Source organism: Thunnus albacares, chromosome 1, assembly GCF_914725855.1.
Source record: "Thunnus albacares chromosome 1, fThuAlb1.1, whole genome shotgun sequence".
Classification (NCBI taxonomy): domain Eukaryota; kingdom Metazoa; phylum Chordata; class Actinopteri; order Scombriformes; family Scombridae; genus Thunnus; species Thunnus albacares.
The window spans coordinates 1,293,526-1,314,747 of record NC_058106.1 but is presented as its reverse complement, the minus strand read 5'-3'; the positions used below and the strand labels follow the sequence as shown (position 1 = coordinate 1,314,747).

General features: G+C 39.8%; 1 protein-coding gene across 1 annotated transcript in view; it reads right to left on the bottom strand.

The window, feature by feature from the left end:
* Positions 1-21,222, bottom strand: part of aldh1a3 (aldehyde dehydrogenase 1 family, member A3) — a 183,120-nt gene that overhangs the window by 7,295 nt on the left and 154,603 nt on the right. Inside the window, exons 5-8 of the mRNA XM_044342728.1 lie at positions 14,632-14,693; positions 9,015-9,143; positions 7,776-7,889; positions 2,990-3,092 (exon numbers count right to left, since the gene is read on the bottom strand). Of these exons, the coding sequence (XP_044198663.1) occupies positions 2,990-3,092; positions 7,776-7,889; positions 9,015-9,143; positions 14,632-14,693 (408 nt within the window). The remainder of the gene's footprint in view (positions 1-2,989; positions 3,093-7,775; positions 7,890-9,014; positions 9,144-14,631; positions 14,694-21,222) is intronic.

Here is a 21,222-nt window from a genome sequence, read left to right as displayed (position 1 = left end):
AAATTCCTTTTGCTGGTCTAAATGTAGTCAAATTTATACATATGGTCTAAAAATACTGGAAGCAGCCAATGAAACAAATTAGACAAACACTAAAAATAATATGTTCTTTACTGACAGTAAACAAACTCAGTTATAACTTAATTAGACACCATAAATCTAAATTGTGCTGTAATTAGAAACCGCATATAATATTGCTTTAGACCCAAAATATACTATACTTAGACACTACTATACCAAATTATGCTCTAATTAGTAACCTAATATTATTAATCATACATTTTTAACAGTGTAGCAATTCTGTGAGCTTTATCTGGGTTATTAAAAGTTATGAAGGGTTTATTATTGAGTCACATATCTTCATCATGGATGTATTATCTTCATACTTTTTGTATAATTCACGTTTGATGAAGCAGAGACACACCCCCGTCTTGTGAGAATACATATAGTTCACCATGAGAGTTGAGAGCTGAGGATGTACATGCTGCTCACAACCCAGACCAAGAGGTCAGAAACCATGATGAAGAATTCAGTGATTTAAAGGAAAAAAATTTTCCTCACAGAGTTCTGATGAGGACTGTCAGCAGCTATTTACATCCTTGAGTTAGGATTAGCATTAGCCTTCTGCAGCGACTCGATGGAAACTGAAGAAAAGTGCATCAGATGGAATTAGTTAATTATTAGAGTTAAGAATTCAAATTGTCAGATTATCTACAAGAAGCTGTATTTCTGATGATTATCCTTTTCTGTTTTATTTATTCAAATAAAATATTGTTGCACATTAATATTGACTGTGTGTTTCTGTAAAAATGATTGCATGTCTTGTATTAACTAGTACTTCATGTGTTTGCTGTGTGTTTGGTTATATATCATTTATTATCATCCTCTTGAAAGTGACATGTTAAAATGTATAACAGATGTTTGAGTCAGACAGGACGTTGGTTACACCATTTCAGAACGTAAATTATATTGAGTTTTTAATGTGTACATATAGGATGTATAAATATGCAGTAAGGACACTGTGTTCATAAAATTCAGCAGAATAGCTGAATAGGCCTGTTGATGATGGTAACAGCATATTTCAACATTGCTGGGATGCCCAGCAGGGGACAAGCTAAAGAAGGTGTAGGTATATCTCAAGTAGGAGATTTGTGGTTTCACTTTAGTTTACAGTACAGTTCTGTTGTAATGTGTCCCAAATAACTCTGTAATAAAGTCTAATAAGGGTCTAACAATGGGAAATAATACACTTTAGTTTATAGTATACCTAGCGTGATAATCAGCCTGAATTTCCATTTCATTTTTACTTTTTACTTCATTAATTTGTCTGACATAGTGTTCATGTTAGCTGTTCTTTGTGTGGGAAGGGGGTTGTTTTGTTCTAACTAATCAGTTGAAACTGACGCACTGTATTTGTGCTGTTGTTTTCAGTTGACTGCACTGACAGACACTACCAATCTGTTAGCGTTCGTCATGTCAATCAAAGCTGACAACAAGCTGTACAACTATGTCCATCACACTTTGAACATTTTGTGACAGTTTTTTTGTCACTATATTTCTGTCTCTGGCACAGGAAGTCGATGTCCCCTTCTTAATCCCACAAACAAAGCTCAGGTTGGCTCACTTACAGCTATTAGTACGCACAACACCAGATCTATTTGAATACTGAAAACTCTGTGGCAGATGTCTTCAAGCTGCCAGCTAAACCCTCTTACACATTCCCAGATAAAATACTGAAGCCATGACCTCAGTGTCCTCAGTGGTTGCTACAGCCCTGGCCTTAACAATAGATACTGTACTTTCAATGTGAGAAAAACTTCATACATGGAAAATTACATTTAACCAAAAACATATTTGCTACTGCAAAATAGTTCCATATGAACATATTTCATACTGACATTAGGTTGTTTTTACCTGTTTATGTCTAGCAAAGAAAACAAAGTAAAATATACATATATACAGATGGGTGACAAATTAAAGGAAAAACCAACATAAAGTGTCTTAGTAGGTGTTGGGCTGCCAGAACAGCTTCAATGTGCCTTGGCATACAAGTCTCTGAATTCCTCTGGAGGGTTAGGGTTAGGTGACTACGAAGGGCATAGCATATGATTCACATTATTTTCATACTCATCAAACCATTCAGTGACCCCTCATGCCATATGGATGGAGACATAATCATCCTGGTAGAGACCACTCCCATCAGGATAGAAATGTTTCATCATAGGATAAAAGTGGTGACTCAGAACAACTTTGTATTGATTTGAAGTGATCCTTCCCTCTAAGGGGACAAGTGGACCAAAACCATGCTAGCAAAATGCCCCCCACAGCATAACAGAGCCACCAGATCCCCTCACTGTAGGGGTCAAGCATTCAGACCTGTACTGATATTTCCTTTAATTTGTCACCAGTCTGTGCATATATACTGTACATACACATAAAATTGGACCCAGGATTGCAAAGTACATTGTTGTTTGTTATTTCTTTAACAGGTGCTGTTTAAAGGATCTGACATTGGAGTTTTTATCAGAGCTACAAACACATATGTATATCAGTGAAACTCATGAATGATTCAGTAGTGGCTATATTGTACTGGCCAGTTTACTCAGTTAGTTTCCTGCTGTTGCACTGTTAGCAGCACAGAAACTGAAGCCAGGCAGTGTTCTCTGCCGTCCCCTGACATTTTACCACTGAGCTACAGTATATTTTCTTTGATAGTGTTAGTCTGTGAGCTCTTCACTGTATAGTTTTGAGACTCCAAAAGCACAAAAACGTGAGCTGCACAGGTGAGATGACATGACAGGTGCATTTCTGGGTGATAAATTATGTAGTTAAACTTTCTGCCTCTCATTAACGTCTGAGGCTGCAAAGGCATAAAGTAACCATATAATAGGTATTGTGATTGCACTGCATGCTGAAACAATCAAAATACGACATTTTGATGTTACATTATATATTCAAAAAAGAGAGACACAGAGCACAACAGTGTACTTACAGTCACAGTCTGCAAAAACAATGCAGGGGTTCTTCCCTCCCAGCTCCAGAGTCACTCTCTTCAGATTGCTTTTGGCTGCTGCTTCTTTGATCAGCTGGCCGACCTACACACATGACAGAACCTAGCAATTAGGATCCATACCTCAAGGCATCATAGGTAATACTGCACTTACATACTTTGAATGTGAGTGGTAGGGCTGGTGTCTGAATTTAATGATAGGTATTTGTTTCAATGTCTTATTACATTCATGGTAATGGAATCATTGCTCTGGATGATTGAATGATGATGAACAGTTTTCTTCAGTTCAAAAAAAGAACTTGGGTGAATAATAATCATTTTCAGGAAGGTGTATTTTAAAGCTTCTTTAATTTCATAACTTGACAAACTTTTTTCTTGATAACAGATGTGTTTTCTCATTTTAACAATTGCATTTTTGCAGTGTATTTACACAATATGCTTTATCTACAGTACATCACTAATAATTCATGACATAATGGCAAATCAGATTTCTATATGCTAAAAAATAAACGTCTTACAGCTGAATAAAGTAACTTTTATAATCCATGATTTTGGAACATGTAGTATGAAATACAATATATAGTTTTGATTGTAGTTTTCATGTAATAGGGCTTTTCCATTGCAGTGATGCAGAAAAACTAGTCCACGCATTTGTTACTTCTAGGCTGGATTATTGCAATTCCTTATTATCAGGCTGCTTTAACAAGTCTCTAAAGACTCTCCAGCTGGTCCAGAATGCAGCGGCTCGTGTACTGACTAAAACTAGAAAAAGAGATCACATTTCTCCCATTTTAGCCTCGCTACATTGGCCTCCTGTAAAATCTAGAATTTAAAATCCCTCTCCTAACTTACAAAGCCCTTAATGGCCAGGCACCATCATATCTTGATGATATCTTATCCCACTAGAACACTGCGCTCCCAGAATGCAGGCTTACTGGTGGTCCCTACAGTCTTTAAAAGTAGAATGGGAGGCAGAGCCTGCAGCTATCAGGCTCCTCTCCTGTGGAACCATCTTCCAGATTCGGTCTGGGGTGCAGACACCCTCTCTATGTTTAAGAGTAAGCTTAAAACTTTCCTTTTTGATAAAGCTTATAGTTAGGGCCGACCAGGCTCACCTTGGATCAGCCCTTAGTTATGCTGCTATAGGCCTAGCTTGAGGGACTTCCCATGATGGACTAAGCTCCTCTCTCCTCCTCCTCTTCTCCCTCTGTATGCATTCATGTAACATCAATGCATGTCACTAACTTTGCTTCTTCCCTGGAGTTTTTTTGTGCTTTCTCATCTCGCAGGAAACCCTGGGTCCCGGGCTGAGCCTTCACGGTCCTTCACAGTACTGTTGGCATCCTTCCCTGGCTGTTGCTGTTGCTGCTGCTGTTGTCGTTGTTGTTATGATTGTTGTTATTCTGCCCCCCCCCCCTCTTTCCTTCTTTCTTTCTCTCTCTCAACCCAACCGGTCAAAGCAGATAGCCGCCCACCAAGAGCCGTGTTCTGCTTGAGGTTTCTACCCGTTAAAGGGGAGTTTTTCCTTACCACTGTCGCCAAGTGCTTGCTCATGGGGGAATTGTTGGGTCTCTGTAAATTAAAGAGTACGGTCTTGACCTGCTTTATGTGAAAAGTGCCCTGAGATGACTTTTGTTGTGATTTGGCGCTATATAAATAAAAATTGATTGATTGATTGATTGAGACACACTTAGGCCATAGCGATGGATCAGGTGCAAAACACAGTTTTTACATAGAATAGAGAAAACACTTTTGGCTTTTGAAATATCTAGCTCACATTGGTCACTGATATTGTTGAGAGAAATAGTTGTTACAGGACGTGAAAAGGAGTTCTGTGAATCTGAACTTGATTGTTCTCCTTCAAAGTCCAGATGTGTGTCTCAGTAAACTGAAATTGAATTGCAAGAACTGAAAATAAACTGTGAGAACTGAATGTAGCAGTGTATAGAGAGTTGAATTTTCAGTGAGGATCAAATACAGTTTCACAGCAACTGAATTCAATTTCATATTATATTCAGTTTCAAGTTTATTTAGCTTATTTTGTTTGGAATTAAGTTCCAAACAAAAAAGTTCAGTTTCAAATGATGCTATTCAGATTTGGTCCATGTACCCTCTATCCAAAGCTGTGTTCAACTTGTTTGATAACAGGATAAGAAAATATATGATGCATTATTTTGTTTCTCTGTTTTTTGTGTGAATTAAAATAAATGGAAATCCTCGTGCTTTTCTAGTTTTCATCCTCAAATCAGCAATTGGAATACAAATTAAACCAAAACCAGAAAACAATTTATTTTTCACTTTTATATAACTATATTATCTGCCCCTACCGCATCTCTACAAAAACATTGTCATTGGCTATGCTTGCTATGGCCTAGATAGATAGATAGATATGTTGGGCCTCAAACCATGAGGTCACACAAAGAAGGCCTACATGTAACCTGTGAGGCCTGACCACGAGGTGCTTTATTCTTTTGTTTTCCCCAAGACAAAGGAATAGCGCCAAAAATGCTGCTTAGACAATAGGAGTCCATTACAAACTCCATTTCCAAGGATGCTTTGCAATTTTCACACCTCAGCAGGGAGCAGTCAACATACAGTCTCATTGGCGGAGACGCTCCTGCACAGCGGAGTGTCCTGATGACGCAGCCATGACATCACCGCCCCTTTAAAAACTGAACGTGCCCTGAAGCACACGCCTTTCCCATGTCACTGAGGTAGGGGTAACTTCAGTTCCTCTGAATCAGCTGACTAAAGGGGGTACCCCACGCACGTGTTTTCCCCTCATTGAAGACTCCCCTCGCCGGACGAGACGAGACTTCGCCCGTGTTCACCCGAACACATTCCCGGATCCGAGAAAGACTGCTTCTGCAACCAGCGTCCTCAAATTTCCTCGAGACGGAAGAAATGCTTCTTCACCGAGTCGACTCTACTGTTCTCTCCGCCACGCCGCCGAGAGCCAGCTGCCGTGTTTTTCGCCGACCATGCGAGAACGGCCACCGTCTGCATCTGAGCCTAGGACAAAGCCGGACATAACGACGGATTACACACAAACCCAGTTCGCTTTCTGAAGCGACCCAAGTAAGAGGCATAAGTCTGGGCAGAGGCAGTGTTAATTGTGTGTTTCTTATCAGCATCAGTTGCTGTTGTTTAGCATTGAGCTTTTAGCTTTATTGCTATTGTTTTGTTGTGCTGTTGTCGGACCGCCAAGTCCATTTTCCTCTGTTTACTCTTAGGAGTATTTTAAGTTTGCTGCCTGTTTAGTTGTGTTCACCATGCTAGACTGTTTTGTGTTTGTCCCGCTCGGGACTACTGCTGTGTTTGTGCCATCGTGAGTCAGAAAGTAAGTTGCTTTGTCAATCAGAAACCAGACAACGTGCGTTACAGACTGCCGTCCGTACACACGCTGTCTGTGGACAAAGCCGCTGCCCTTCCTCTCACGATCGCTTTCTTTCCTTCTTCCCTCTCTCTTCTGACTAACACATACACGCGCGTGCATACACACACATACACGCACCGTCATCTTTTGCACGTCTGATGGTCAGATAACGTCGGACAAAGCTTCGCTTTGTCTTTCCTTATCCGCCATCAGACACGTGTGTTTTTCTGAGAAGTGGGTGAGTGCGAGACGCCGTCCGCCAGAGGGCGCTGTCTTGCTTCTGTCTAACCAAGACACCGCCACATTTCTGCCATCCGGTTCTCGCGCGATGTGACTTCCTCCCATAGTCACTTCCGCATCGCAGACCGACGACATCATCACGTCAGGCCCCGTTGCCACCTTGTCACACACACGCACACTCTCTCTCTCACACACACACACACACACACACACACACACACACACACACACACACACACACACACACACACACACACACATTCCCCTGCATGTGTCCAACCCTGTACATAGCTTTGTGTTTTGTTTGGTAGAATTAGATTTTAGAATAGTTGTTTATTGACTGAAGCATTTGTTAATTTTGTTAATTTTGCTAAGTTTAATAAACACTGCTATATCTTTAAAGAGAAGTTCTTCCGTCGTTATTGTGTGTAATATTGTGAAAAGTGGCTGATTGAAGGAGTCAGAGCTCGAATTCACCCTTCTTTGTTCATCCTTGAATGTTGATATCTCTCAGATATTAACATTCTAGGTGAACTCCCATTTATGAGACTACCTTGTTTGGTTATTGGTCCCGGTTTCCGGGTGGTGCCCCGTATTTGTTAATTCATATTAATAATTCTATTAATTGTCATAATTAGTTAATTATCCTTGATAATTGATAATTATTGCAAATAATCAACTGTGTTCCTCACAGATCCAACAGTTGGTGCCTGAATTATTGATTAAGGTTAACAATATCTTATTTTCATAATTCATAATTATCTATGATAACTATGAATTATTGCTAATAACCAAACACACTACTGCCCGTCCCAACAGATAGATAGATAGATAGATAGATAGATAGATAGATAGATAGATAGATAGATAGATAGATAGATAGATAGATAGATAGATAGATTAGCTAACCCTTGGGTATCTGTATGAGTTAAAAATTATGTGATTCAAATTCAGTTTTCTTCTGTAATTATTCAAGTTGAGCAATTCAAATTCAAATATAAAAGATTCCATAGTTTATGACTATATCAACACCTGCATTGCTTTAATTCTAGAATTCACCAGAATCTCCATTATATTAGTAAAACAAAGAAATGGTCAGTTGGATGCTGGATTCTATATCAAACATTTATTTGTCAGACCTAAGACGCCTACCTCTGTAGAACCAGTGAAGGCTACTTTGTTGATGTCCATGTGGCTGGCGATGGCCGCTCCTGCTGTAGGACCAAACCCTGGTACAATGTTCACAACTCCAGGAGGGAACCCTGCCTGACATGGCAACCCAGAGAGCATGTTGATGATTTCATGTCCCAGGGGACAGCAAAAGACCCCACATATCAGGTCAAAAGACATTTTACCCCATAACAGCCTGTGACCCGATATCAACCTGAGTTAAGAATTCAGATCAGGGTAGGGCTGAGTGGTAGTACCTTTATCATCTTTCTGTATCATTATTACATGACATGCTACTTTGTGTCACAGGTTTTGTTCATGGTCATGTTTTACTGTAACATATTGATGTTGCTCTTACCATCATAGCTACCACTGAGTACATCAAGGTCATGTCCGCTGTACTCTGGGGAATTTGGGTATTTCAGGACATTAACATTCTAAACTGAAACTTACACATGATTTTACAGGCTCAATCCAGTCTTTTTAGACTCAGTATATTTAAATGGTACTGCTTCTAGGCCAACAAAAAAGATACAAATGAAGGATTCAGTATTTCCCCACCTATATGTTATGTTGTATGGAGAATGCTGTAAAACAGATGATCATTAGACAAATAAAATGTACAGCAAATATAACTAAATTTAATGTTGTTTGTATCAAAAGGCTCAAAAGAGCTGAACTCTGTGGCCTGGCTGACGTGAGTTTTTAGCATTACCAGTGTATTAATTTGGGTTCCTGGTAAGTAAACCTTGTGATTCTGCAGCTCTTGACACATTTTCTTCTTAGAAGTAACATAATCAGCATTGCTTCAATGAATGAATAAAAAAAAAAAAAAATCCGATTGGGCTAAATGTGAATTTTATGTGCATAACAAGTTTTGCGGATGAGGATTGAAAAATAAAAATGTAAATAAATGTACACTTTGTGTGTACAGTCTTTGTCCCATATGTTAGCAGGTCATAGTATTGACAATGAGACCTACAGTTACAACAGTCAAATTAAAATCTTTCTTAAACTGGGATCATGTCTAGTGAATTCAATTCAGGCTCCCTTGGGAGTCATTGAACTGCACTTTAAAAACCCAGTGGAAGCGTCCAGGTCTTCCCTGCTGGGAACAGTCACTACCAGAACATGATAAAAGCAGAGCGGTCTAATCACATAAGTAGCAGGATTTTCTATAGGAATAAAGGCCCAGAGTAAATGTTGAGTCCGACATCAGACCTCTTTGATGAGTGATCCAACATGGAGGGCTGTGAGGGGGGTCTGCTCTGCTGGCTTGATGACCATGGTGTTTCCACAGCTCAGGGCTGGTGCTATCTTCCACATGAACATCAACAGAGGAAAGTTCCACTGGCACAGACAAAAGAACACATTAGTTGAGTGCCATTTAACATACAACTGAGCAGATTCAAACAAAGGCAGATAGACTGCAATTCAAGGATACTATACTGAAGGATAATGATCTAAACTCATTTACCCCTGTCTTTAAGGCTGATGAGAATTCATTCATGAAATCACAGTACTGTATATACCAAATATCTTGCTTTTTACTAGAACAATATTATATGTGGTTGGTTGCGCCACTGCTGCTGGGCTCCCATTCCTCAAGTGGTGGAGCCAAACAATTTTCATTCATAGGTGTGGCCTGGCTGTGACCAATATTCATTAGGAATGTCACAGACACCAGTGTTGTGGTGCATGGCAGAAGACCAAATATTTTGAGTTATTCGCTCTTTTGTTTTGCTCTGGCAACAGTGACTTCTAAATGACCACCATGCTTACAAGTACACCATTTTCAGTCATATATAATTGACTTTTTATATATATTTATACTAGTTTGATGGGAATTCCAGAACACACTCAAGTACACTACATTGACATTGTGTGTGTGCAATAACTAGTCAAAACCAGTCAGAGTTAATGTAACTCTTGCACAACACATGAAAAGATGAGTAGATGAATTAGCTACTAGCAGAAAGGATTCCACTACATTTATCTTCTGCTGGAATACGACATGGCCCTAGGTTTTCTATGTGGTAATCTGATTTAACACAAAGTATTTTAGCCTTATGCCCCACACAATATCAGGTGAAAGAATGAATTTAAAACTAAACTCTGACAGATAAGTTGATGAAGTAGGAGCCACCTTAAGATCCCTAAAATGTCAGATATTGTGTAATGGTGCATATTCCCAGGACAAATTAAACATGGACATAAAATGATGTAATGCTATGCGATACCACCAATTTGTGTAGCACTTAAGAGACAGGGCGAGGTGCTCAGACTTTCAGAAGGAATCAGAGTATAACCACTCCTCCTTGGCATTGGAAGGAGCCAGTTAAGGTGATTCAGGCATCTGATATGACACCTTCCTTTAGAGATTTTCTGGGCATATCTAAGTAGCAGCGTCAGGGCAGTTCTGAGAGGCCTGTGAAAAATCTGTAGACACTGTACAAAAGGTGGGAAAAGGGGGGTTCAGGAGTAAATAGGAGACTATCAGCTTGTTTTTGCCCTATCAAGTAAATCTGGCTATGACAATATACAGAGTCAAAGTACTATGAAAAGTACTTAACTGAAGATATATCTGTATACAAATAGGGAAGTTCTGAGTTTTTTCAATGATCTGATGTGTTTACTCATTTTTTATAGTGTAAACAAAGCTTATTTGTGTGACTGTGTTGTATTTAATTGTAATTATAATCAATTATAATCACCACAAAGATCTCCAGTGTAAAATAATGACAACACGAGAGACACAAACTGTAGCTAATAATCCAAGCAACACACACATCATCAGCTCAGTGTTTTCACCCAGTTAAACCAGAGAAAACTCCACTTTATCACTTGGATATTTGTCTGGAGAAAATAAACAAAATAATAAATGGAGCTCTAAATCATCAGGACTGGAGATGATTCAAAGTAAACAAACTCAGAAAAAGAGGTCATTGATTTTCCAGTTGCTCCTTTCCATGTTGGAAACCAGTGGACAAATCATCGGGCACCCAAACCCAAATTTGACAGCAATACATGTGAGTACAGCATGTTTATTGTTTAGGCATTGTTAACTTTTACAACACTTTGGAAACCCTCTGTGTCATTAAGGGATCTTGGGATTACAAGTCAAGAGAATGGTTTCCTGTTTTCCTTTGACAATTACTCATGCTGTGTGTGCACCAGCAGTACTTTCAGTAATTACACAATATCCTCCAGTATAAATTTCATTTTTATGATATAATCTCCCATGTCAAACAACAGCAATTTTGTTCCTTTCTTGCCAAAGCAGGATTAGAGGTTATAGGCTTATGCTCAAAGATAAAAACTGAATGGCTGTATTCTGTCAAGATGTTGAAATTATACTCTTGAGTCTGTCTGGATCTACAACAAAGTGCAACACGATATGGTGTAACACCAAACACTGCCCCACCCTAAATCTGATGAAGTTATTATCAAAGGAGAAAAACATATATTTCAATGTGTGAAAGTGGATCCAAGCCGCACAAGATTGGAGCTGTGTGTTCCTGCAAGAATAGCCCTGAGGGGATTAGGAGAGAGGAGGTCTTGTTTAGGGAGAGCAAAGATTAAGATAAGGTTTCTGGTACATTTGGTTTTAAATTGTGTGCAGTTGCTTTGCTAGCACTACACTTTTATGATCATCGCTTTTCTGGAAAGTCCAGTTTTCAGTGGTTCCAATTAAGCCTGAATAAAGTTCCCATAAAGTCTGAGCTGTGAGTAATGCAATGATAGAGCCATTCCCTAAAAGCCTGTAACCTGCTGAAGTTTAAGGCTCCTGCTGTGTTCAAGGAACACTGACATTTTGGGAAATACACTTGTGCCCAGAGTCAGATGAGAAGATTCATATCAATTTCATCTCAGTGTCCAGTGCCTGGATGAATTAAGAGAGCTGAGTACAATGTGGAGAGTCAGCCTTGCTGCTAATTTGTCCCAGTGGCTAACTATTGTACTGCAACTATATTAATGCTTTATGTTCTGCCATACTTCTAACATACTTCTCAATTATTATCACAGAAAATAATAATAATAATAATAACAATAATAATAATAATAATGATTCCAGAAAATGATTTAGCACTAATCCAACTACTTACCCCCCCCCCCCCCAAAAAAAGAACAGAAACATTCAGTCATACCTTTAGTGCATGAAAAGTGCATAACACTTTTTAACAGACTCTCAAAATAATCTGTAAAACAGCGACAATTCATCCAGAACTCAGCCACCAAACAATCAGATTACACTTATTTTAGCTACTCTACACTGGCTCCCACTTACCTAAAATTCTTTTAATGGTTTACAAAGCACTAAATGGCTTACCCAAAATGGCCTGTATTGCAGAGCTACTAAAACATGTCCCAGCCCATGTCCCTAGGGCCTCCATTACCCCACTGCTGCTCTTCCAGTACCACACCCATAAAAACAACTGGTCTTCAATTAACTTCCTCCCGAACATTTACAGTTGTGCTCATAAGTTTACATACCCTGGTAGAATTTGTGAAATATTTGCCATTTTTTGGAAAATATGACTGATCATGCTGAAAACTTTTGTTTTATTTGGGATAGTGGTTAGGTGAAGCCATTTATTTTCACATAATTGTGTTTGCCCTTTTTAAATCATAATGATAACTAAAATCACCAAAATGGCCCTGATCAAAAGTTTACATACCCTTAAATGTTTGGCCTGATAATAAACACACAAGTTGATGCACACAGGTTTAAATGGCTATGAAAGGTATGTTTCCACACCTGTGACTTGTTTGATTGTAATTAGTGTCTATGTATAAATAGTCAATGAGTTTCTTAGCTGTATTAAGAAAACTGGATACTACATAAATTCCAAGACATTCATGAATTTCTCACAACAACTTCTGTTCATAAGTTATGTTTTATCAGTTTTTCAGGCAGCCACAAGTTACTTCTAATTTTTATACATGACAATTTATTATTTCTAAAATGTTCCCCTGAGGCAAAAGGGTTTTTTTATAGGCATGATGTAATCTCAATGTAAAGCCAGCAAAACAAGTGGGTGGGGCCAGGGAAAGAGACTGTAATGAGCATTTGTGGTGCATAGAGTTGGAGCAAACCAGAAGGACAGAAAATATGGTTATGAATGGGCACTATCTTAGAGTCCAGATTCTATTTCTAATACATCCATGGACTTCAATTGAGCTGGTTTAGCATAGCTTAGCTCAATGATTGGAAGCAGGGGGAAACTTAATAAATAAATGACAAAATACTTTATGTTTATGTTTGTCATTACCTTCCAAAATGGCGTATGTGATTGTTTTCTGGTCTGGGCCCTGTTGTCACTATGTCAGTGTATGTCAATGCTTTCCAATATGCATATGATTCAAATTTTTGATTTTGATGTGTCATATCTATAGTTAAAGTTTGGTTAGGTTTAGGCAACTAACCCTTCTTGTTTATGGTTAGTAAACAATCATAGTCAGGGTTCAAATCAAAACAATGCTGGCTCTTGATGAGTCAAAGTCACACACTGACTTGACCCATCCATCCAACCCAATCTCCACCCTACAAGGTTTTGCTATAACAATATAAAAACAACTAACCTTCAAGCAACTCTGAGACTCTCAATTACAGGTAGTATTTTTATTTTTATTTTTTAGCTTACAGGCAAATGCATCTAAGAATCAGCAGGGGTTTGTTCAAAGTTAGGACAGAACTCAAACCTGCATATAGTCATTGAACTCAGCAGTTAAAACCACAATGTTTCTATATGTGTTATATAGATACAACAAGCAAAAAAGACAACACTCAAGTTGTTTTTTTTTACTTATGACAGATGTTATCTAGCAATTTTCCTTTCCTCTCTTACAGTCTTTGTACTAACCTGAGTCTCTAGGGTCAATCCATAGATGTATTAAACAATGGATAATGAATCCAAACATAGTGGTCCATTCATCCCAAAGAGAGCTGCTCATCCAGCGCATACTCCAAACACATTTCTCCCATTTCTTCTGTGGATTTATTAGCCTAACGGGTAAAATTTTACTAATTTAAAGAGTATTTCTGAATGTGAGTCATGATTTGGATATTTATATTTTGTATAGCTGTTTCTTTTGGAATGGATGTGTATGGCAAAAGGTTTTACTGGGTTACCAGGCATCATGTGATCAGGACTGTGCCAAAATTGCCACATGGCTCAGCTCTGCTCCTGGGAGCCTGAACCTATCTCTGCACTGATCCACAGAGATGAAAACTGATATCTATGTTTTCCCCAAAATGTCACAGAATTCCTTTAACACTCTGCTGCCATACTTACGACATACTGTATGTCATAGAAACACATGTGAAGATTATTATCCATATGTAGACATACAGTAAGCCAGACCACAACAGAGCCTTACAGCTGAAACGCTTATTAAGAACAGATTGTATTACTGCAGAATGGTCAGAATGATCCTGGAGTACCTTTCACTGGAACTTCCTCAACAAAATAGTGCTTACCCTAACCTTAACCTAACGCTAACCTTACCTTAAAGTACCTTAGGTTTTCAGCCTAAAAGGTAATGATTTACGTTAAGGGAACTTCCTTTTTGTCCTCAAAAGGGAGTTGACTCCACAGTGTGACTGCGTAAACAGCTGTATGTCCCTACAACATGAGGAATATTTGATACACATAAACAAAGACACACACACACACTGTAACAGTATATGAACAGCAATGTTATGCTGTTATATTCTATTTATGCATTCTGTTGTGTATGTGTGTTTAATTGTCTCAGAAATTAGATATATAATTTTTTATAATTTCTATTATACATTATTGCTCATAAATTCAAATCAGATCTCCTCTGGACTTACTGGGATGATGGCTCCGCATACACCAACAGGTTCATGTTTGGTGAAACACATGAAGCTTTCATCTGTAAAAAACAGAAAGAGTTCAACATATTCAGTTTGATCTACTGTACTCTAGATGGAGGTTTTATTAAGATACTGCTAATATATGCTTTTTTATTTTCATCGCTGATTGTTTTTGCTATTGCTTTAGGGTACCATTATGAGGCTAAAATCTCAAGGTAAACTGAGGTCATGTAGTTGTTTGCGCAAAAGAATTTTCAGTTAGTGTCAAGTTAAAACAGTGATCCTGTATATACTGAGAACTCGGTGGGCTTACAGCTAAGTACTGATTGACTGTACTGAAATAATGACAACATTTGGAATCCTCTGGTCCATTCATATCAACTAGTAAATGTCTGACAAAAAGATCTTAACTCACGGTCACTTAACGACTTTTTATGGGGCTTTGACCTGCACCTAATGTTTTTCACCAGGAGATGGAGATGGCTCAGTTGTTAGAACAGGAAGTGCTATCAAGTTCCACACTAGAGTTATGTGATGACAACTCTATGACAACTGAGTAAACTCCATTCAGTGATGATGACTGTGAGATTAGGATAATAACTGAAGAAAAAAGTAGTAAATGAACATTGAGTTAAGAATTTTTACAGTGTACTGTTTTCAAGATGAATGAACTTTAAAGCTCAATATATAATATGTTTAATAGGTATATCACTTGTATTAAAGATCAGAATCAATGTAGCTATGGCGGATAATGATAACATTAGTAGGGACTGAGCCCAAAAGGCAAAGGACTACTGTAAAACAGTAGTCCTTGCCTAAGGGCAAGGAGCCTATTGTTTTCGTGTGTTCATTTGTTTGTTTGTTTGTTTCTTTATTATAATAATATTGTATTTCGTGTGTTTGTTTCTTTCGTCTTCTTCTTTAGGGCCTGAGCCCAAAGGACGAAGACCCTATTGTATTTTGTGTCTTTGTTTCTGTCTTATTATTCTTTCTTTATTAATCTGCCACTTCAATACTAAATTTGACCCCCTAAACATGCTCAAAAATTCACCAAATTTGGCTTGCACATCAGGTCTGGTGAAAAATTTGATAAAATGTAAAATTTAACCCCCAAAGTGCGAGAGGGCCACCTATGTATCTAAAATGGCCGCCACAGCCCGTAGGAATGTCATAGAGAGATCGAACCAAAACTCAATTATTCGTCTCATCAAGACCTACAAATCATATGCTGACACCCCTGACCTAAATCCAACAGGAAGTCCGCATTGTGCTCATCAAAGTACGACTTTGTGCCAATTTTGGAACCTGATCAAACATTATCTCCTCCTAGGGCGTTAATGGTATCGGCTTCAAACTTCAATACATGACTTATCACACTGTGCTGAACAAAAGTTATTAAAAACTGTACTGTAGTGTACTTGTAGTGCGACATCACACCTTATAATGTAAACCAATGGGGAGGCAATCGCTAGGCATGGACTTTGTGTCAAACAAATGGTTCTGATGTCTAAACTATGAGTCTGACCACTTTGAAACCTGTATCAATGGATGCGTGACAAAATTTCCTACATATAATGTGATTTTTAATGTAGGATTTGGCCAAAGTCATGGGATTTATGAGGATATTTCATAAGAAGAGTGACATTCTTATCTCCAACTGAGAGGGAGAGCTGTCAGCCCAGGTCTGAAAACATCTACATGCCTGTGACAAAAGCCCTTGGACTGCGCCACACTCCAGTTGATGTTCATATATGCACATATTTCCCACTTGGCTGAGGAGACTATTACACATGCAATCATATATTGTACTAATGATCAAGAAAGACATTAGCCTATATGAGGCAAGAACTTTAATGCTGAGCTACTGAACTCCAGTCTTCCTAAGTTCTTCCTTCATATATTGTCTTTCTTGATCATAGTATAATCTATGCTTGCATGCATAATAGCCTCCTCAGCCAGCTGGTAAAAATATGTGGATATATCGGCATCGGCAATCGGCCACAATGAGTTGGAAATATCAGCATATCGGATATCGGCAAAAATCCCATGTCGTGCAGTAAAAGTCTTTACTTTCTTAAAAATAGACTTGATGAAAATTAGGAAATTAATTTGTTTTACACACAAACTCATCAAGGGTTTTCAATTTACTAATTGAAATTCAAGTGAATGGGCACAAAACTTGCATGATTTTTATGACACAGGTGTGAGCAAGGCAGCCATGTCTCACCCTGCAGAAAATTCTCATCCTCACACTGTTGAGATTTGATATTTCGCCATGACAGAGGAAGTTGCTAGAACTTAATTAGGGCCTGAGCCCAAAGGGCGAAGACCCTATTGTACTCCGTGTGTTTGTTTCTTTCTGATTAGGGCCCGAGCGCCTACCAGCGTGAATCAAAAGGAATTATTAGGGCCCGAGCACTGACAGTGCCCTATTGTAACTCAGGGACTTTTTCTCTATTATTTTTCTTCCGAAACAAATGCATTTTTGAGGGCCTAAATGTGCATGAAAAGTTGTTAAACTTTGCACAGACATCAGAAGTGGTGAAAAATTTTATATTTTATGGGTCTTGCAAAAAGGTGAGGCAAAATGGCTTGACAGTGCCCCCTAGAAAATTAGGAAAATTGAGCCCCTCGATACAGATTGTCGTAGAAGAATGAAATTGGGTATGCTCATGTATGATGACCAGACGCACCAAAAAGTCTCTTGGAGAGATACCCTAAGTACAACAGGAAGTCAGCCATTTTGGATCAAAGTTGTGATTTTGACGCTAATTTTGCCATTTCCAGCCCTCATACTTTAACAAACTCCTCCTAGAGATTTGACCTCAGCAACTTCAAATTCAGTCAATATCATCTACAGACCTGGGAGATGAGGGCCCGATCATCGCTGCTTGCAGCTTTAATTAGGGCCCGAGCGCTGACCAGCGCGAAGCCCTCTTGTATCCAAAGGAATTATTATTAGTGCCCGAGCGCTGACCAGCGCGAAGCCCTCTTGTATCCAAAGGAATTATTATTAGGGCCCGAGCGCTGACCAGCGCGAAGCCCTCTTGTATCCAAAGGAATTATTTAGGGCCCGAGCACCGACCGGTGCGAAGCCCTATTGAAACTGAAGGAATTATTATTATTATTAGGGCCCGAGCACCGACCGGTGCGAAGCCCTATTGAAACTGAAGGAATTATTAGGGCCCGAGCACCGACCGGTGCGAAGCCCTATTGAAACTGAAGGAGTTATTATTAGGGCCCGAGCACCGACCGGTGCGAAGCCCTATTGAAACTGAAGGAATTATTAGGGCCCGAGCACCGACCGGTGCGAAGCCCTATTGAAACTGAAGGAATTATTAGGGCCCGAGCACCGACCGGTGCGAAGCCCTATTGAAACTGAAGGAATTATTATTAGGGCCCGAGCACCGACCGGTGCGAAGCCCTATTGAAACTGAAGGAATTATTATTAGGGCCCGAGCACCGACCGGTGCGAAGCCCTATTGAAACTGAAGGAGTTATTATTATTAGGGCCCGAGCACCGACCGGTGCGAAGCCCTATTGAAACTGAAGGAGTTATTATTAGGGCCCGAGCGCTGACCAGCGCGAAGCCCTCTTGTTTCCAAAGGAATTATTAGGGCCCGAGCACCGACCGGTGCGAAGCCCTATTGAAACTGAAGGAATTATTATTATTAGGGCCCGAGCACCGACCGGTGCGAAGCCCTATTGAAACTGAAGGAGTTATTATTATTATTATTATTATTCCTCCGAAACAAACGCAGACGCACCAAAAAGTCTCAAGGACACATAGCCTAACTCCAACAGGAAGTCGGCCATTTTGTATCAAAGTTGAAATTTTGTCATTTCCAGCCCGCATACTTTAACGAACTCCTCCTAGAGATTTGACCCCAGGACTTTCAAATTCGGTCCGTATCATCTACAGGCATAGGAGACTAAAAGTTATTAAAACAATTCTCATTAGTCTTTCCTAGGGGGCGTGGCTGGGCGGCGAATTTCGATCCTTCGCCATGAAAAATGAAACGGCTATAACTCCGGCATACATGATCCTAAGAGAGCCAAACCTTTTGTGCTTCATAAGAGTCCCGCCCTGAACGGGTCCATGTGACAATACAGGATATGAGTCATAGCGCCACCTCCTGGCAACAGGAAGTTACATGTTTTACGCTCTGACGCCCTGTGGGCAGCACGGTGATGGAATCCAGCTGAAATTTACTGAGAATAGCCTCAAGACCTTGGAGATCTTATATTATGAAGTTGGTGACCCTTCGTTGAAAGGTGTTGCCATGGCGACGCGGCGAATTTCGATGTGACGCCATGAAATTTCAATGCCTTATAACTTGACTCCACGTGGTCTGATCTTTTCCAAATTTCATATGCTTGTTAAGAGTCCCAATCTGAACACATGTTCAGTCTCATATTTAGCCAAAGTCATAGCGCCACCTACTGGCAACAGGAAGTATCATGCGTCGTACTTTGTCTAATTACTCCTAGGAAATTTGGCTGATGCACCTGAAATTAAGTCAGCTAATAAACAAGACCTTGGTGATGCTACATTTGGCAGCTCATGACCCAAAACTGAATGCTGTTACCATGGTGACACATCCTTCGCCATGAAATATGATACTGTTTTTCAGGGAGAAGGGATTGCTCTACAGTCATGAAACTTGACACACATGTCTAGAGTGATGTCAGCTCAAATCCTATGTGGTCGCTTTGAATGGGTGTGGCAAAATGGCTCAACAGCGCCCCCTTTAAAATTTCAAAATTGCAGCCCCGCCTTCCAGATTAACGTAGAAAGATGAAATTCACAGGGCACATGTATAATGTCAACACGCACAAAAAAGCCTCTTGAAGCCTTATTGTAAGTGGAACAGGAAGTCGGCCATCTTGAAAAAAATGGTACATTTTGGCCTTTTCTTGGCCATTTCGCATACCTTGTATTTTAAAGAACTCCTCCTACAGAATCCATGGTAAGGACTTCAAAATCAGTGTGTGTCATCTAGACTAGTGTATGATCATGATGGTTTGGCCGTGGCGTGGCGTTGAGTTTTGATGTTTCGCCATGACAGAGGAAATTGATATAACTTGAGTGTACACGGTTGGATCTGCCTCAAACTTTACACAACAAGTCACTGACAAAAGCCCTTCGACTGAGCGTCACTTCGACATGCGCTGGGGTGCGAGGGCCCGATCATCGCTGCTTGCAGCTTTAATTAGGGCCCGAGCGCTGACCAGCGCGAAGCCCTCTTGTTTCCAAAGGAATTATTATTATTATTATTATTATTATTAGGGCCCGAGCGCTGACCAGCGCGAAGCCCTCTTGTTTCCAAAGGAATTATTATTATTATTATTATTATTATTATTATTATTATTATTATTATTATTATTCTTATTATTATTATTATTATTGCGACTCTTTGACCTCAAATAACTTCTACAAACGTGTACCAAAACTCACCGAAATTGGCGTGCGCGTCAGTTCTGGTGAAAATCGCAGATTTTATGCGTCTCGCAAAAAATGCGGGGAAAAATGGCTCGACAGCGCCACCTAGAAAATTAAGAAAAGCGAGCCCCACGATACAGATGGTCGTAGAACAATGAAATTTGGTGTGCTTATATATCATGACCAGACGCACCAAAAAGTCTCTTAGAGCCATACCCTAAATCCAACAGGAAGTCGGCCATTTTGGTTCAAAGTTGCGATTTTCAGGCCAATTTTGCCGTTTTTAGCTCGCGTACTTTAACGAACTCCTCCTAGGGATTTGACCTGAGCAACTTGAAATTCGGTCAGTATCATCTACAGACCTGGGAGATGAAAAGTTATCAAAACGGTGAGTTTTCGACATTGTTGAGGGGGTGTGGTCGGGCGGCGAATTTCGATCCTTCGCCGTGAAAATTCAAACAGCCATAACTCCGGCATGCACGATCCTAAGAGACCCAAACCTTTTGTGCTTGGAAAGAGTCCCGTCCTGAACACATCCATGTGTCAATATTGGATGTAAGTCATAGCGCCACCTACTGGCAACAGGAAGTTACATGTTTTACACTTTGACGCTCTGTGGGTGGCACGGTGATGGGATCCACCTCAAATTTACTCAGAATAGCCTAAAGACCTTGGAGATGGTATATTATGAAGTTGGTGACTTTTCGTGGAAAGGTGTTGCCATGACGACGCGGCGAATTTTGATGTCTCGCCATGAAATTTCAAAGCCTTATAACTTGACTCCACATGGTCTGATCTTTTCCAAATTTCATATGCTTGTTAAGAGTCCCGGTCTGAACACATTGTCAGGCCCATATTTAGTGAGAGTCATAGCGCCACCTACTGGCAACAGGAAGTATCATGCGTCGTTCCCCGTTGTATTACTCCTAGGAAATTTGGCCGATGCATCTGAAATTGACTCAGCTAAGATGTAAGACCTTGGTGATGCTACATTGGGTAGGTCGTGACCCATGACCAAACGCCGTTGCCATGGCGACACATCCTTCGCCATGAAATACGATGGTGTATTTTAGGGATAAGGGATGGGTCTACAGTCACGAAACTTGGCACACATGTCTGGAGCGACACCAGCTAAAATCCTGGAT